The sequence below is a fragment of the Oncorhynchus masou genome, unplaced genomic scaffold (assembly GCF_036934945.1).
Source record: "Oncorhynchus masou masou isolate Uvic2021 unplaced genomic scaffold, UVic_Omas_1.1 unplaced_scaffold_685, whole genome shotgun sequence".
NCBI lineage: Eukaryota > Metazoa > Chordata > Actinopteri > Salmoniformes > Salmonidae > Oncorhynchus > Oncorhynchus masou.
The window spans coordinates 48,294-66,277 of record NW_027013300.1 but is presented as its reverse complement, the minus strand read 5'-3'; the positions used below and the strand labels follow the sequence as shown (position 1 = coordinate 66,277).

At 40.1% G+C, this 17,984-nt stretch overlaps 1 protein-coding gene across 1 annotated transcript; it reads left to right on the top strand.

Moving 5' to 3' along the window:
- The first annotated feature begins 221 nt into the window (after positions 1-221).
- On the top strand, positions 222-10,644 carry LOC135536928 (C-type lectin domain family 4 member E-like). The gene is made up of 6 exons (XM_064963150.1): positions 222-898; positions 3,311-3,406; positions 6,600-6,722; positions 6,840-6,985; positions 7,126-7,229; positions 9,295-10,644. The coding sequence occupies exons 1-6, from the start codon at positions 796-798 to the stop codon at positions 9,452-9,454; spliced, it is 732 nt and encodes a 243-aa protein (XP_064819222.1). The 5' UTR covers positions 222-795; the 3' UTR covers positions 9,455-10,644.
- The last annotated feature ends 7,340 nt before the right edge of the window (positions 10,645-17,984 follow it).

Below are 17,984 nucleotides of genomic sequence, written 5' to 3'. Positions count from 1 at the left end.
CCATGACATTTTTTCCTTATCAATTATTATAAATAACTTTTATAATAAGAAGAACAAAGGCACAGATTAATAAATAAAGGAACAATGTCCTCTGAGTTTTACCAGCTTCCTGATTGAATGTGAGTCACGGAGTGCGAGCCATAATTTCACATCCTTACGAATAATGTCACATATAGTTATTGTGACATATGACGTCCTGCTTGAAAGTGATTGGATACTTAAAACATTCTTTCAACTGCAGTCGACCACAGACAGACAACAGAGACACCAATGGAGACGCATATCAGAGCAACTACTCAACTACTAGTCACTGAAGTTAGAATCATACAGTAGATATTACCATTAGGAGTCAGTTAGAAAGGTAATCATACAGTAGATATTACCATTAGGTGTCAGTTAGAAAGGTAATCATACAGTAGATATTACCATTAGGAGACAGTTAGAAAGGTAATCATACAGTAGATATTACCATTAGGTGTCAGTTAGAAAGGTAATCATACAGTAGATATTACCATTAGGAGACAGTTAGAAAGGTAATCATACAGTAGATATTACCATTAGGAGTCAGTTAGAAAGGTAATCATACAGTAGATATTACCATTAGGAGACAGTTAGAAAGGTAATCATACAGTAGATATTACCATTAGTAGTCAGTTAGAAAGGTAATCATTATTAAGATAATACTATAAGTAAAAGTTAAAATTATACATACTACAATACATGGTCAGACAGTCTGAATTAGTTGATGAATTGATTGATTGGGGTCATCATTGATATTTGGTACGGTTAGTTAAGATGGCTGACTACGTCAACAAACAGGTGATTGTATTAAAAGAAGTTAATGAAGAAAACCGGAACGGAGCAACGAGGAGCGTGAAGACTGAGACCCATCTCTCAGGTACAAAGAATGATCTTTATCTCTCACACACACACACACAAACACACACACACACACACACACACACACACACACACACACACACACACACACACACACACACACACACACACACACACACACACACACACACACACACACACACACAGATGCAGACAGTTATGAGCGCACAAACCGAAAGCACACACGTATTCTGGCACGTGCAAACACAATAATAGCACATCATAGAAAAATGCTTGTACTGTTTTATTGTTCTGTCTTCTGTGTGGTTCAGTTGGTACAGAGCCTGAGGTTTACAACCTGCTGGGGTCTCATACACTGAAATGCATCAATTCTATATTTTTTTTCACTTCAGCTATTGGAACTATGTACAACGATTTAAAAAGATCAATTGAAAATAAAAAATGTAAACAACAACACAGTTGATACCCCACCGCTGTTTTTGGTAAACAGCTCAGGGTCTAGTAACCTGAAACAAGCTCTGTGCACCTGGTGACTTGCCCATTTGTTCCTCAAGAAACGTAACCACTCTCGATAACAATTACGCTGCAGAAATGTAACCACTCTCAAATTCATAGACAGAGCTATGTATGACTTGTACTGTTTGTAATTCATAGACATAACTATGTATGTATGTCTGGTACTGTATGTAATTCATAGACAGAGCTACAGTATGTAAGACTGGTACTATATGTAATTCATAGACAGAGCTACAGTATGTATGACTTGTACTGTTTGTAATTCATAGACAGAGCTACAGTATGTAAGACTGCTACTGTATGCAATTCATAGCTACAGTATGTATGACTGGTACTGTATGTAATTCAAAGCTACAGTATGTAAGACTGGTACTGTATGTAATTCATAGCTACAGTATATATGTCTGGTACTGTATGTAATTCATAGCTACAGCATGTATGATTGGTACTGTATGTAATTCACAGACAGAGCCATGTATGTCTGGTACTGTATGTAATTCATAGCTACAGTATGTATGTCTGGTACTGTATGTAATTCTTAGCTACAGTATGTATGTCTGGTACTGTATGTAATTCATAGCTACAGTATGTATGTCTGGTACTGTATGTAATTCATAGCTACAGTATGTATGTCTGGTACTGTATGTAATTCATAGCTACAGTATGTATGTCTGGTACTGTATGTAATTCATAGCTACAGTATGTATGTCTGGTACTGTATGTAAGTCATAGCTACAGTATATATGTCTGGTACTGTATGTAATTCATAGCTACAGCATGTATGATTGGTACTGTATGTAATTCACAGACAGAGCCATGTATGTCTGGTACTGTATGTAATTCATAGCTACAGTATGTATGTCTGGTACTGTATGTAATTCTTAGCTACAGTATGTATGTCTGGTACTGTATGTAATTCATAGCTACAGTATGTATGTCTGGTACTGTATGTAATTCATAGCTACAGTATGTATGTCTGGTACTGTATGTAATTCATAGCTACAGTATGTATGTCTGGTACTGTATGTAATTCATAGCTACAGTATGTATGTCTGGTACTGTATGTAAGTCATAGCTACAGTATGTATGTCTGGTACTGTATGTAATTCATAGCTACAGTATGTATGTCTGGTACTGTATGTAAGTCATAGCTACAGTATGTATGTCTGGTACTGTATGTAATTCATAGCTACAGTATGTATGTCTGGTACTGTATGTAATTCATAGCTACAGTATGTATGTCTGGTACTGTATGTAATTCATAGCTACAGTATGTATGTCTGGTACTGTATGTAAGTCATAGCTACAGTATGTATGTCTGGTACTGTATGTAATTCATAGCTACAGTATGTATGTCTGGTACTGTATGTAAGTCATAGCTACAGTATGTATGTCTGGTACTGTATGTAATTCATAGCTACAGTATGTATGTCTGGTACTGTATGTAATTCATAGCTACAGTATGTATGTCTGGTACTGTATGTAATTCATAGCTACAGTATGTATGCAAGGACGGACCATCCATGAGATCAAAATTATCGTTTTACCCATCTGAGGTTACACAGGGTTTGTTATCAATTCCATGGTAGAACAAGCTGATATTTTGGTTCCTGATGGGGTTACATAGTTAAACTAAGCTCATGAGGCATTTAAAAGTTACATTCATAAAGAATGAATAGGTAAATATTATACATTTCAAAGTCCCAAAAATGTAAGCAGCAATCGCAGATAGCCTCTTTAAGTCATGCTTTAGCTATATTGTGTAATTTTGGTATTTTCTTCATAAAGTTGCTTCCTGTTTATCAGAATTGAGATGACAGCACTCCTGAGCAAACGGTCGCTGCCAGCCCCAAATCGTGGGGGGGGGGGGTTGATGTTTGTTCTGTTTGTAATCATAATGTAGGATGGTGTGTCTGTGTCTGTTTCTCTGCAGATAGAAGACTAAGACTCTACAGGCTGGCTGCTGGGTGTTTAGGAGTGCTGTGTGTTCTACAAGTCACTCTCAACATCTCCCTGAGACTGGCTTTCTGTGAGTGAGGCCCAAATAGCACTCTACTTTTGACAGTGCACTATGTAGGGAACAGGGTGCCATTTGGGACTGCGTACTGAAACCTATTTCAGTCAAAGTCAAGCACTGCCAATAATGTGACAACAAAAACAAAAGAACTGCATCAGCTCTACTTGAGGACACAAACCATGTCTACAGTGCATTCTGGAAGTTTAGAAGTATAGAAGGACATTGCATTCTGGAGGTATTCAGACAACTACACTTTTTCCACATTTTGTTACGTTACAGCATTTCTCTAAAATTGATGAGGAGAAGAAAATATTGAATCAATCTACACATTATACCGCATAATGACAAAGGGAACACAGGCTAATATTTTTTTTCCAAATCTATATACTGTATATATATATATATATATATAAAAACATATATACCTTATTTACATCACTATTCAGATCTTTGCTATGAGACTCCAAATTGAGCTCAGGTGGAACCTGTTTCCATTGATCATCATTGAGATGTTTCTACAACTTGATTGGAGTCCACTTGTGGTAAATGCAATTGATTGGACATGATTTGAAAAGGCACACACCTGTCAATATAAGGTCCCACTCTCACGCGGGACCGAGTGTGTGAGGTAAGAATCAGGCGCAGAGAGCAGAGAGTTCCAAGGGAAGAAGTGCACTTTCATTTGGCACCAAAATGCAATGCCCTAAACACAGGGCGCGAAAAACACTGACCAACCCAAAGCACAGGGTATACGGTCCGGAGCACTAACACACCCAACGACACCACACATAACACAAAAATAATCCTGCACAAAACAAGGGCGGGTAGACTAGGCTTAAATAAGGAAGCACATCAGGAAAACACAATTAGACACAGGTGCAACTATTAAGACAAAACAAACAGAAAAAGGAAAAAGGGATCGGTGATGACGACCGCCGAGCACCGCCCGAACAAGCAGGGGAGCCAACTTCGGCGGGAGTCGAAACACCCACAGTAGACAGTGCATGTCAGAGCAAAAACCAAGCCACGGGGTCAAAGGAATTGTCCATAGAGCTCTGAGACAGGATTGTGTAGAGGCATAGATCTGCGCAAGGGTACAAGGACATTTCTGCAGCATTGAAGGTCCCCAAGAACACAGTGGCCTCCATCATTCCTAAATGGAAGGAGTTTGGAAACACCAAGACTCTTCCTCGAGCTGGACGCCTGGCCAAACTGAGCAATCAGGGGAGAAGGGCCTTGGTCAGAGAGGTGACCAAGAACCGATGGTCACTCTGACAGAGCTCCAGATTTCCTCTGTGGAGATGGGAGAACCTTCCAGAAGGACAACCATCTCGGCAGCACTCACCAATCAGGCCTTTATGGTGGAATGGCGAGACGAAAGCAACTCCTCAGTAAAAGGCACATGACAGACAACGCAGGAATGGCTTCGGGACAAGTCTCCAAATGTCCTTCAGTGGCCCAGCCAAAGCCCGGACTTGAACCCGATCTAACACCTCTTGAGAGACTTGAAAATAGCTGTGCAGTGATGCTCCCCATCCAACCTGACAGAGTTTGAGAGGATCTACAGAGAAAAATGGGAGAACTCCCCAAATACAGGTGTGCCAAGCTCGTAGCATCATACTCAAGAAGTCTCAACGCTGCCAAAGGTGCTTCATCAAAGTAACCAGTAAACGGTCTGAATACTTATGTAAATGTGATATTTCTGTTTTTAATTTTTAATAAAGTTTCCAAAACTTCTAAAAACTGTTTTTGCTTTGTTATTATGGGGTATTGTGTGTAGGTTGATGAGGGAAGAAAATAATTTAATACATTTTAGGATAAGGCTGTAAGAAAGTCAAAGTGTCTGAATACTTTCCGAATGCACAGTATTAGTCTGGGATATCAACCATTCAAAGTTGGCCTTAGTGGGAGTGACCATAGAATTCTATGTAAGTGACCTTACTGAGTAAACAATTTGCCATTAGGCCATGTCCTTTGCCAGCAAATACTTTCCCCCTGGTCGTCACTAGTTAACACAGCCACAAAGTCAAAATCATGGCTAAGCCCTAATTTCTCTTCTTAAAATGTACTTTTAAACCAAACACTAACTAATGAAGGCCAAGTGTGATGCGTTGATCTACCCAACCTTCCGAGCATTTGGGCGGAAGTGTCTGGGAACGAGATTAGGTGTAATCGAAAATAACTTAACTTTAGAGCGTGTTTCATACTTCAGCACAGCATGTCACTATTTATAAAGCACGTGTTTATATCATATTTAAAATAGTGCGGTTATGTCATATTTGACATGGGTGATATTGTCACACAGTTATGACACGTTTATGAACCCTTTTTAAAGAATGACATACATTTATAGATGCTATATAACACATGACACAAATATTAGAATGACGCAAATATTAATTTTAACAAAGTCTGCTGCCTCAGTTTGTATGATGGCAATTTGAATATACTCCAGAATGTTATGAAGAGAGATCAGATGAATTGCAATTATTTGAAAAATCCCTCTTTGCCATGTAAATGAACTGAATCCCCCGCAAACATTTCCACTGCATTTCATCCCTGCCACAAAAGGACCAGCTGACATCATGTCAACATGTCAGTCTGTCATGCTGATTGAGTTCAAATAACAGACTGGACGCTTCAAAAGGAGGGTGGTGCTTGGAATCATTGTTCTTCCTCTGCCAACTATGGTTATCTGCAAGGAAACATGTGCCGTCGTCATTGCTTTGCACAAAAAAGGGCTTCACAGGCAAGGATATTGCTGCCAGTAAGATTGCACCTAAATCAACCATTTATTGAATCACCAATAACTTCAAGAAGAGCGGTTCAACTGTTGTGAAGAAGGCTTCAGGACACCCAATTAAGTCCAGCAAGCGCTGGGACCGTCTCCTAAATTTGATTCAGCTGCGGGATCAGGGCATCACCAGTACAGAGCTTGCTCAAGAATAGCAGCAGAACTATTTTCACTTAGGGGTGTACTCACATTTGTTGCCAGCGGTTTAGACATTAATGGCTGTTTGTTGAGTTATTTTGAGGGGACAACAAATTTACACTGTTGCACAAGCTGTACACTCACAACTTTACATTGTAGCAAAGTGTAATTTCTTTAGTGTTGTCACATGAAAAGATATACTCAAATATTTACAAAAATGTGAGGGGTGTACTCACTTTTGTGATATACTGGAAATGTATCAATGCTTTCCAGATAACAGAGGCAATGTGACTGTAGAGAAAGACCTGCTACAGACCAGTTACAACACCCTGACTAAAGAGAGAGACCAGCTACAGAAGGAAAGAGATGATGTCATTACAAAGTTCTCAAATCTGAGTGAGTTTACCTGATAAATGATCATAACATCACATACAGTATCTAATATGCAGTGTTCATATTCTACGATAATAGGTGCAGAATAACAAGATGGAAATATATGTTTTTGTGTTGTAGAACAAACCTGTCCTGAAGGCTGGCAGATTAAGTTGGAATCCAGTTGGTACTTCCTGTCTACTGAGACTAAAACCTGGAAGGAGAGCAGACAGGACTGTCTGAAGAGAGGAGCAGACCTGGTGATCATAAACAGTGTGTTGGAACAGGTGAGTGAGTGAGTGAGTGAGTGAGTGAGTGAGTGAGTGAGTTAGTGAATCAAACATGCCTTGGTCAGTAATGTATCGTTCAGTATGTAACACATGTTGTCTAAAGTAGTTGACAATATCAGTATCTTTCTCAACAACAGGAGTTTCTCTTCAGCTTCAATAAGAGAGCCTGGATTGGTCTGACTGACTCTGTTACTGAGGGGACCTGGAAATGGGTGGACGGCACCCCACTGACCACCCCAAGGTAAGAGACTACTGCTCTATAATAACACTGACCACCCAAAGGTGACAGACTCCTGCTCTAATATCACTGACCACCCCAAGGTAAGAGACTAATGCTCTATAATAACACTCACCTCAGTGTAAGGAGTAGGACTGATTCTCTGGGTTGTTCATAATCCAATGACTACAAGGTGAGATTTGACCATCCAGGTGTGATAGAGACCTTTAACAAATTACATGTTGCTTCAAATCATGTTCAAAGATGTCATTCCACAAGCACTAAAGATATATCTTAAAATTTCATTTAAAAATACAAATAAAATGTTGGATCTTAGTCCAAAAAAGTATGTGCTCCATTTAAAGCTGAAAAAACATCTCTGTTTTTACATTGATCCCTTTAAAAAAAAAAATACACTGACTCTATGCACACTAATTAGACTCTATCCACACACTCACTAGACTCTACCCACACACTCACTAGACTCTACCAACACACTCACTAGACTCTACCCACACACTCACTAGACTCTACCAACACACTCACTAGACTCTACCCACACACTCACTAGACTCTACCCACACACTCACTAGACTCTATCCACACACTCACTAGACTCTACCCACACACTCACTAGACTCTACCCACACACTCACTAGACTCTACCCACACACTCACTAGACTCTACCCACACACTCACTAGACTCTACCCACATACTCACTAGACTCTACCAACACACTCACTAGACTCTACCCACACACTCACTAGACTCTACCCACACACTCACTAGACTCTACCCACACACTCACTAGACTCTATCCACACACTCACTAGACTCTACCCACACACTCACTAGACTCTACCAACACACTCACTAGACTCTACCCACACACTCACTAGACTCTACCCACACACTCACTAGACTCTACCCACACACTCACTAGACTCTACCCACACACTCACTAGACTCTACCCACACACTCACTAGACTCTATCCACACACTCACTAGACTCTACCCACACACTCACTAGACTCTACCCACACACTCACTAGACTCTACCCACACACTCACTAGACTCTATCCACACACTCACTAGACTCTACCCACACACTCACTAGACTCTATCCACACACTCACTAGACTCTACCCACACACTCACTAGACTCTATCCACACACTCACTAGACTCTACCCACACACTCACTAGACTCTACCCACACACTCATTAGACTCTACCCACACACTCACTAGACTCTACCCACACACTCACTAGACTCTACCCACACACTCACTAGACTCTACCCACACACTCACTAGACTCTACCCACACACTCACTAGACTCTACCCACACACTCACTAGACTCTACCCACACATTCACTAGACTCACACAACACACGTACACACAACACACGTATATTGACGCAACAATTCAGTCCCATTCAAAATCTTATTTTCCCTAACCCTAACCCGTACTCTTACTCTTAACCTAACCCTAACATTAACCCTAAAACTAAGTCTAGCTCCTAAACCTAACCCTAGCTCCTTACCCTTACCCTAAAACTCACCCGAGCTCCTAAACCTAAGCCTAGCGCTTTACCCTAACCCTAACCATAACCCTAAAACTAATCCGAGCTCCTAAACCTAACCCTAGCACCTTACCCTAACCCTAACCATAACCCTAAAACTAACCCTAAACATAACTATATAACTAACCATAGCTCCTAACCCTTAATGTAATTCTAATCCTACCACTAACTCTAACCTTAACCCTAAACTCCATAGAAATAGCATTTAACACTTCCACACACACTTTCACAGTATTTTACACTCTTTCACATTATTCACACTCACTGTGCTACTCTGTTTATTCCTGATTGCCAAGTCACTTTTTATTTTGTGGTAATATTTTCCTTTTTTTATACAGTAAATGTTTAATTAATATATTTTTTACTGCTTAACTCTGCATTTTTTGGGAAGGACCCGTAACTAAGCATTTCATGGTAAAGTGTACACCTGTTGTATTTCGCGCATGTGATAAAATACCATTTTTATTATTTTATTTTCTCTGTCTCGTTTACCCTGTAGTTACTGGTACTCACAGCAACCTGATAATGGTCGTGACAACCCAAAATATGGGGAGGAGGACTGTGTTGAGCTGAACACAGAAACCTGGCGTCCTGTAAAGGCATGGAATGACCAGTCATGTTTACTCAATCGTTACTGGATTTGTGAGAAAGTGGTTTAACATCACCATGACAACAGAGGAGGCTGGTGGGAGGATGCGCACACATACAGCACCTTACAGTGCACACAACTTCATTCTCTCTCTCTCTAAGACACAGACACACCAACACACTGCTGGTACTGCACTGAGGGGCAAAACAACCTGATAATGGTGGAGTACCAAGATATAACTAGGACTGTGCTGATGGTAATATTGGGCATTCTGAACCTGTATATAAATATTATGGCATATCATTTACCTCTCAACATAACTGGATTTGTGAAGAGTTATACAGTAGCTCATTATATAGTAGTGCTACAGTGCTAATGCATCTCTCTCTAGTTAAACAGTGTGTAGACATACTGTCATCTGTAAAATTATTGTATTCATTGTTTTAAATAGAAACATGTTATGTGATTTTTTCATAATCAATTATTAGCATAAATCACTTCAGTAAGAAGATGAACTCAGGCTCAGATTAAGTAAGAAAGGAATCTAGCAGGTTTACCAGCTTACTGATTGAATGTGATTGGATTGTTAAAACAATGTGACTTGCAGTTGGACGCAGACAGAAGGCAGAAGAGTACTGAGAGGATACATGCTGCACGCAGGCAAACACACACACACACACACCTGTGAAGTTCCCTTTTTCTGATAAAGATGCAGACAGCTATCATGTTATATCACTGTGTTTAGAATATCCTGTAATGTATAACTTCCTGATTGAAGGTGATTGGATACTTAAAAAATGATATCAACCGTAGTGGACAACAGACAGAGATCAGAGAGGAATCTGGTGGAGATCCACATCAGAGCAACTTCTCAACTACTAGTCACTGAAGTTAGAATCATACAGTAGATATTACCATTAGTAGACAGTTAGAAAGGTAATCATACAGTAGATATTACCATTAGGAGACAGTTAGAAAGGTAATCATACAGTAGATATTACCATTAGGAGACAGTTAGAAAGGTAATCATACAGTAGATATTACCATTAGGAGACAGTTAGAAAGGTAATCATACAGTAGATATTACCATTAGGAGACAGTTAGAAAGGTAATCATACAGTAGATATTACCATTAGGAGACAGTTAGAAAGGTAATCATACAGTAGATATTACCATTAGGAGACAGTTAGAAAGGTAATGATACAGTTTGTTTCTAAACTATGACATGGCATTGCTTCTATAAAATCTACATTGTGAGGATGCTATGTTCTGTGTTGTGTTCTGTGCAGTGGCCATAGAGACTATAACACATTAACATTTAAACTTAGGTTGACAGAAAGAAGAAAACATTAAGGTAATATGTAGACGTTTTAGCTTTGCTTTCAGACTCTTAACCCCTAATCTGATAAAACATGTGCAAACTCTACACTTGGTGCCAATGCTTAGCTAGTCTTACTAACAATATTTCAGGCCTGATATCAATCATCGTTTTCACACTGACCACATTAATTAAGCTTTCAGCTAATATAATACACTTATATGTACCTAAACGTTTAAAATCAATATTTACTCTTAGAATTTATTTGAATTACTCGCCCTCCAGTTTAACCGGAAGTTGTCCCGCAAGCGGGAGGCCTATCCCTAACATGAATAGACTGTTTAGAGGGAATTGGACAAAGCTGAAACCGATACAGTTTTGTGACTGATCCAAAAGGCTGCTAATAATCTATTGGCAAAAATGAATTACAACAAAATGATAATACCATGTAGCATGTAAATGCATGTACTCACAGTTAATTACCCAATTTTAGGGAAGATGTTAATATACAACAAACAGTTGTAGATGATAATATAATTAACACATTTAAACAAGATGTGGATGTGACCTATATGTAGATATTTCTGTAATTTCTCACAAATCCAGCGCATCATGTGGTTGCATAGTGCATCGTTCAAGTTGGCCAAAACGCCGACCACTCTTTCAGTACCAAGAGACAACATACACACACAGCGTCCACCATATTGGTTTTCAGATATTCAGATTCTGGGTTGCGTTCCAATAATCTCTTCTTTCTGCTGAAGTGTACGCTCATCTACTATTTCCCATGAATCTAAAAGCCTTGGGTCGCTGAAGGCATGTGGGCTAGAGGGAAATCCCATATACTGGTGGTTTCCTATCAAATCCATAAAGGGAAGTGAACAAGCGCACACTTCTGGAGAAAATGTTGAATATTGGAAACCACCGCTCGCCTCATTCTCAAAACGCATTGGGAGAGAATATCCAAGGTCCCTCCCCTCAGAAGTTCTCCTCCAATGTGTTTTCAGAAGGATTCAAGGACAGGCAGCGGCGACCCGTCATTCAGGGCAGGTGGGGCAGAGCTTTAATTTTAGCATGAATTCTTGTCACATATCAGATAATTCTTCTCTCCCTTGCTTTCTCCCTCTCTCTCTCTCTCTTTCTCTCTCTCTCTCTCCCCTCCCTCCCTCCCTCCCTCCCTCCCTCCCTCCCTCCCTCCCTCCCTCCCTCCCTCCCTCCCTCCCTCCCTCCCTCCCTCCCTCCCTCCCTCCCTCCCTCCCTCCCTGTCTCCCTCCCTGTCTCCCTGTCTCCCTCTCTCCCCTCTCTCCCCTCTCTCTCCTCTCTCCCCTCTCTCTCCTCTATTCTGACCTCTCCCTCATGTCACATATCAGTTAATTCATGTTATACAGTGCCTTGCAAAAGTATTCATCCCCTTTGGTGTTTTTCCTGTTTTGTTGCATTACAACCTGTAATTTAAATGGTTTTTATTTGGATTTCATGTAATGGACATTCACAAAATAGTCCAAATTGGTGAAGTGAAATGAAAAAAATTACTTGTTTCAAAGAAATAAAAAACAGAACAGTGGTGCATGCATTATGTACTGCAGTCTCCCTGTGTGCAATCTTTGTGCCACATGATCTGTCACATGATCTCAGTTTATATACACATCTGTTCTGAAAGGCCCCAGAGTCTGCAACACCACTAAGCAAAGGGCAACACAAAGCAAGATGCACCATGAAGACCAAGGACCTCTCCAAACAGGTCAGGAAGTTGTGGAGAAGTACATATCAACAAAAAAATTGTACCTGAAACTTTGAACATCCCACGGAGCACCATTAAATCCATTATTAAAAAATGGAAAGAATATGACACCACAACAGACCTGCCAAGAGAGGGCCACCCCTCTGGACCAGGTAAGGAGAGCATTAATCAGAGAGGCAACAAAGAGACCAAAGATAACCAAAGGAGTGTCTCAGGAACGTACAATCTGGTCAAGCGATGGTGGGTTTGTGCCCATAGGCGACGTTGTTGCCAGTGACGTCTGTTGAGAACCTACCTTATGTCATGATGTGGCCCTCTTTGGGTATAGCGAGTACCATCCCCCTCTCTCTCCCTCCCTCCTACACCCACATTCAGTTATCCAGTCGGGGAACGGGGTACCCCTCGCCAACAGCCTGTGAAATTGCAATGTGCCAAATTCAAACAACAGAAATCTCATAATTCAATTTTCTCAAACATACAAGTATTGGGCACCATTTTAAAGACAGAATTCTCCTTAATCCAACCACAGTGTCCGATTTCAAAAAGGCTTTACAGCGAAAGCACACCAAACGATTATGTTAGGTCAAGTAACAGAAAAACAGCCATTTTCCAGCCAAAGAGAGGTCGCAAAAATCAGAAATAGATAAAAAATGTATCACTAACCTGTGATGATCTTCATCAGATGTCACTCATAGAACTTCGTGTTACACAATATATGTATGTTTTGTTCGATAAAATGCATATTTATATGCAAAAATCTATTTTACATTGGCGTGTTATGTTCAGTAGTTCCAAAACATGCAGTGACTTTGCAGAGAGTCACATCAATTTTCAGAAATACTTATAATAAACATTGATAAAAGATGAAACCATTATGCATGGAAATATAGATATATCTTCTCCTTAATGCAAACACTGTGTCAAATCTTTTCAAAACTTTACGGAAAAAGCATACCATGCAATAATCTGAGTACAGCGCTCAGGGGACCAAAACAGCCAAACAAATATCCGCCATTTTGTGTGGTCAACAGAAGTCAGAAATAGCATTATAAATATTCACACACCTTTGATGATCTTCATATGAATGCACTCCCAGGAATCCCATTTCCATAATAAATGTTTGATTTGTTCGATTAAGTTAACCATTTATGTCCAAATACCTCCTTTTGTTAGAGCGCTTGGTAAACATCTCTAAACGCTCATGCAGGTCCAGCTGAACGTCGGACGAAAAGTCCAAAAGGTTATATTAAAGTTATATTTAAAGGTAAAATAAAAAATGACAGGTCGTAGAAACATGTCAAATGAAGTATAGAATCAATCTTTAGGATGTTTTTTTATCATAAATCTTGAATGATGTTCCAACCGGAGAATTCCTTTGTCTGTAGAAAAGCAATGGTACGTGCGCTATCTTTCACATGAACGCGCGTCACAAGCTCAAGGCACTCTGCCAGAAACCTGGCTCAATCCCCTCTCATTCAGCCCCCCTTCATAGTAGAAGCCTCAAACAAAGTTCTAAAGACTGTTGACATCTAGTAGACGCCATAGGAAGTGCAAGATGACCCCATAGACACTGTGTATCCGGTAGGAAAAGAGTTGAAAAACTCCAAACCTCAGATTTCCCACTTCCTGGTTGGATTTTTCTCAGGTTTTCACCTGCCATGTGAGTTCTGTTATACTCATAGATATAATTCAAAAAGTTTTAGAAACTTCAGAGTGTTTTCTATCCAATACTACTAATAATATGTATATATTAGCATGCTGGACTGAGTAGCAGGCAGTTTGCTCTCCAAAAGTGAAAATGCTGCCCCCTAGCCCAAACAGGTTTTAACTCAGGTCGTAAATTCCTAGAGGAAACTCTCTCCTTATGGCCATGCATTTAATAAAGGAACTTCTACATCACAGAACTTGAGAATTGAACAATATCCATACTTTGGAGAATGTGTAAACGGTCGGTGGAGTAGCCCCCTACGACCCGGTCTGTTTTGTTTCATGTTGTGACCTTATGAAAGATTGGCCACTCATCCCCCCTCCTCCCTCCTTTTGTTTTGGTATTAAGTAAACTTCTGTGTAATTTAACCACATCAAACGTAACATCATACTAATCACAGTGTCACAGATTTACATTTACTATGTTGCGTCTAGTCTATGAGATCAGGCTGCAAGTTCACCCTTCAGGAGAATGAAGGGTAGAGAAGAGGGATGCAGCCCTAGTGACTGACTTGACTACTTAGCACACTCAGAGAGCCTCTTCTCCAGCGCCACCTTCTCATTGGTCAGGACACTGACCCTGTCTCTCAACGTGTGTCTTTAGTCAGGGCATTGTAACGCTCTTGTAACTGTTTTTTGTCCTTTGAATTCTCTGACTGGCCTCTCTCTCTCTCTAGCTGGTTCAAGTTATTCTTTCTCCTTCTGCAAGTGGTCTCTATCTGTACATGTAGTATTTGAGAGAGAAGTTATTATGCACAGCTGGTTAAAATGGTATGTACGTGTTCAGTGCTGGCTATTGGAAATATGTATCTGATTGGATGTGCATGGCTTTATTGGCAGACCCTCATTGGTTGTTGGACAGAGGAATTCAAAGGTGCTACCTGTGAGTGGGTGCAGATGGACTCAGCTTGGAACAGGTTATGTTGTATCTGCTGTCATGTTTGAAATGAACAGTCTTCATGATGTAAATGCTTTATACTGTCGAGATTCTCTTTGCAATAACTAAAAAGAACCTGCTTCCTTTAACGAGGGATGCAACAGTACACAGTTCAATGATACCACTACTGGTATCTGGCTGGTCTCTGTCTTGCTCCAGTTCAGTGGTGTTGTAACAGGTCTCGAACTGGTTTCTCTCTTCGTTAGAGCGGTGCTTAAAAACAAAGATGTTCCTGCATGGGAAGCATCCCAAATGACACCCTATTCCTTCTGTAGTGCAGTACCGAGGACCAAAGCCCTATGTACCCTGGTCAAAAGTAGTGCCCTTTAAAGAGGATAAGGTGCTATTTGGGGCACAGTCCTGGTTGTGGTGTGTACATTGTCGCCATGTTCAGTGACTTATACAAGATCAAGTGAACCAGTTACAGTTGTATCTCAATTCTCTGTGAAGGATGTCGACTGTCACGCCCTGGTCAACATTTATTATGTTTATCTTCATTTATTTGGTCAGGCCAGGGTGTGACATGGGTTATTGTGGTGTGTTTTTGTCTTGGGGTTTTGTGGGGTGTCTAGCGTAGTCTATGGCTGCCTGAGGCGGTTCTCAATCAGTCAGGTGATTATCGTTGTCTCTGATTGGGAACCATATTTAGGCAGCCATATTCTTTGAGTGTTTCGTGGGTGATTGTTCCTGTCTCTGTGTTTAGTTTCACTAGATAGGCTGGATAGTTTTTTCACGTTTCCGTCTGTTTTTTTTTTGTACATTTCATGTCTAGTCATTTTTCAACAATAAATATGAGTAACCACCACGCTGCATTTTGGTCCGCTCCTCCTTCAACAGAAGAACGTCGTTACATCGACATTCTTTCTTGACAAACTACTGATCCCACAAGCCATATAACATCTGTAAGTTTGAATTGTCATCCTTGCTTTGTGAGTACAGAACAATTGTGTGATAATGAAATGCATATCTGTGCTATGGGCTCTGGTCAAATGTAATGCATTACGGTGCATTCGGAAAGTATTCAGACCCCTTTTCCACATTTTGTTATGTTACAGCCTTATTCTATAATTGATTGAATTAATGTTTTCCTCATCAATCTACACACAATACCCCCATAATGACAAAGTGGAAACAAGTTTTTAGAAATGTTTGTAAATTTATTAAAAATTTGAACACAGACACCTTATTTACAAAAGTATTCAGACCCTTTGCTATGAGACTCAAAATTGAGCTCTGGTGCATCCTGTTTCCATTGTTCATTGTTGAGATGTTTCTACAACTTCATTGGAGTCTTTTGGGAAATGCAATTGATTGGATATGATTTGGGGAGGCACACACCTGGCTACATACGGTTCAACAGTTGACAGTGCATGTCAGAGCAAAAACCAAGCCATGAGGTGGAAGGAATAATTAGAGCTCTGAGACAGCATTGTGTCGAGGTACAGGTTACCAAAACATTTCTGCAGCATTGAAGGTCCCCAAGAACAAGTTTGAACCACCAAGACTCTTCTTAGAGCTGGCCGCCTGGCCAAACTGAGCAATCGGGGGAAAAGGGCCTTTCTCAGAGAGTTGACCAAGGACCCAATGGTGACTCTGGAACATAGTTCCTCTGTTGAGATCGGAGAGAAGCTTCCAGAAGGACAATCATCTCTGCAGCACTCCACCAATAAGTCCTTTATGGCAGAGCGGCCAGACAGAAGCCACTCATCAGTAAAAGGCACTTGACAGACCGCTTGGAGCTTACCAAAAGGCAACTGAAGGACTCAGACCATGAGAATCAAGATTATCTGGTCTGATAAAACCACTATTTAACTTTTTGGCCTGAATGCCAAGCATCATGTCTGGAGGAAACCTGGCACCAAGATGAGTAACTAATAGCAAAATCACCTGCCTATTTCAATCTAGTATAGTACAAAAGTGGATCTACACTTATCGTTCGGTGTGAGAAATAAATATTTCTAGATTCTGGGACAGTTGTGGGACGTTAGATCCCAAGTTCATACAACCACTGTACATCAAAAAAACGTTTAAAAGCAAAGAGGCTGATGCAACAGATCAGAACATTTAGCTTAAAATGTTAATTAACTATTAGGCTATTTCTTGACATTACAACAACAGCAATGCACACAGCAGTAAGCTAAAAGCGCTATTGTTCCAATATGCTAATTATGTATGACCTTTACGTAGACTAATGTTTTTCTTAACAGAATGGCTAGTGTTTTTCAAATCAATTTAACTGGTTATTGTGGATCATGGACAGGGTGCCCTAGCAGATGGCCTTGGTGCCCTGGCAGATTGGGGACCTCTTGAAGGACAAATAGCCTTGCGCCTAAAATCACGAAATTCAAGGTGTGCACATGTGCGTGTATGTGTGTGATAGATAGTTTTCTTAGTTCTTACCTGAGCGACGGGTCACAGTATTTACTCTCCTGGTTGCTCTTCTCATGTTCTTCAATAACCTGTTTGTTAAAGTAGTCATACATCTGAACTAACTATGTGATTACCTTTCTATCTGACTTCTAATGGTAATATCTACTGTATGATTACCTTTCTAACTGTCTTCTAATGGTAATATCTACTGTATGATTACCTTTCTAACTGTCTCCTAATGGTAATATCTACTGTATGATTACCTTTCTAACTGTCTCCTAATGGTAATATCTACTGTATGATTACCTTTCTAACTGACTCCTAATGGTAATATCTACTGTATGATTACCTTTCTAACTGACTCCTAATGGTAATATCTACTGTATGATTACCTTTCTAACTGTCTCCTAATGGTAATATCTACTGTATGATTACCTTTCTGACTGACTCCTAATGGTAATATCTACTGTATGATTACCTTTCTAACTGTCTCCTAATGGTAATATCTACTGTATGATTACCTTTCT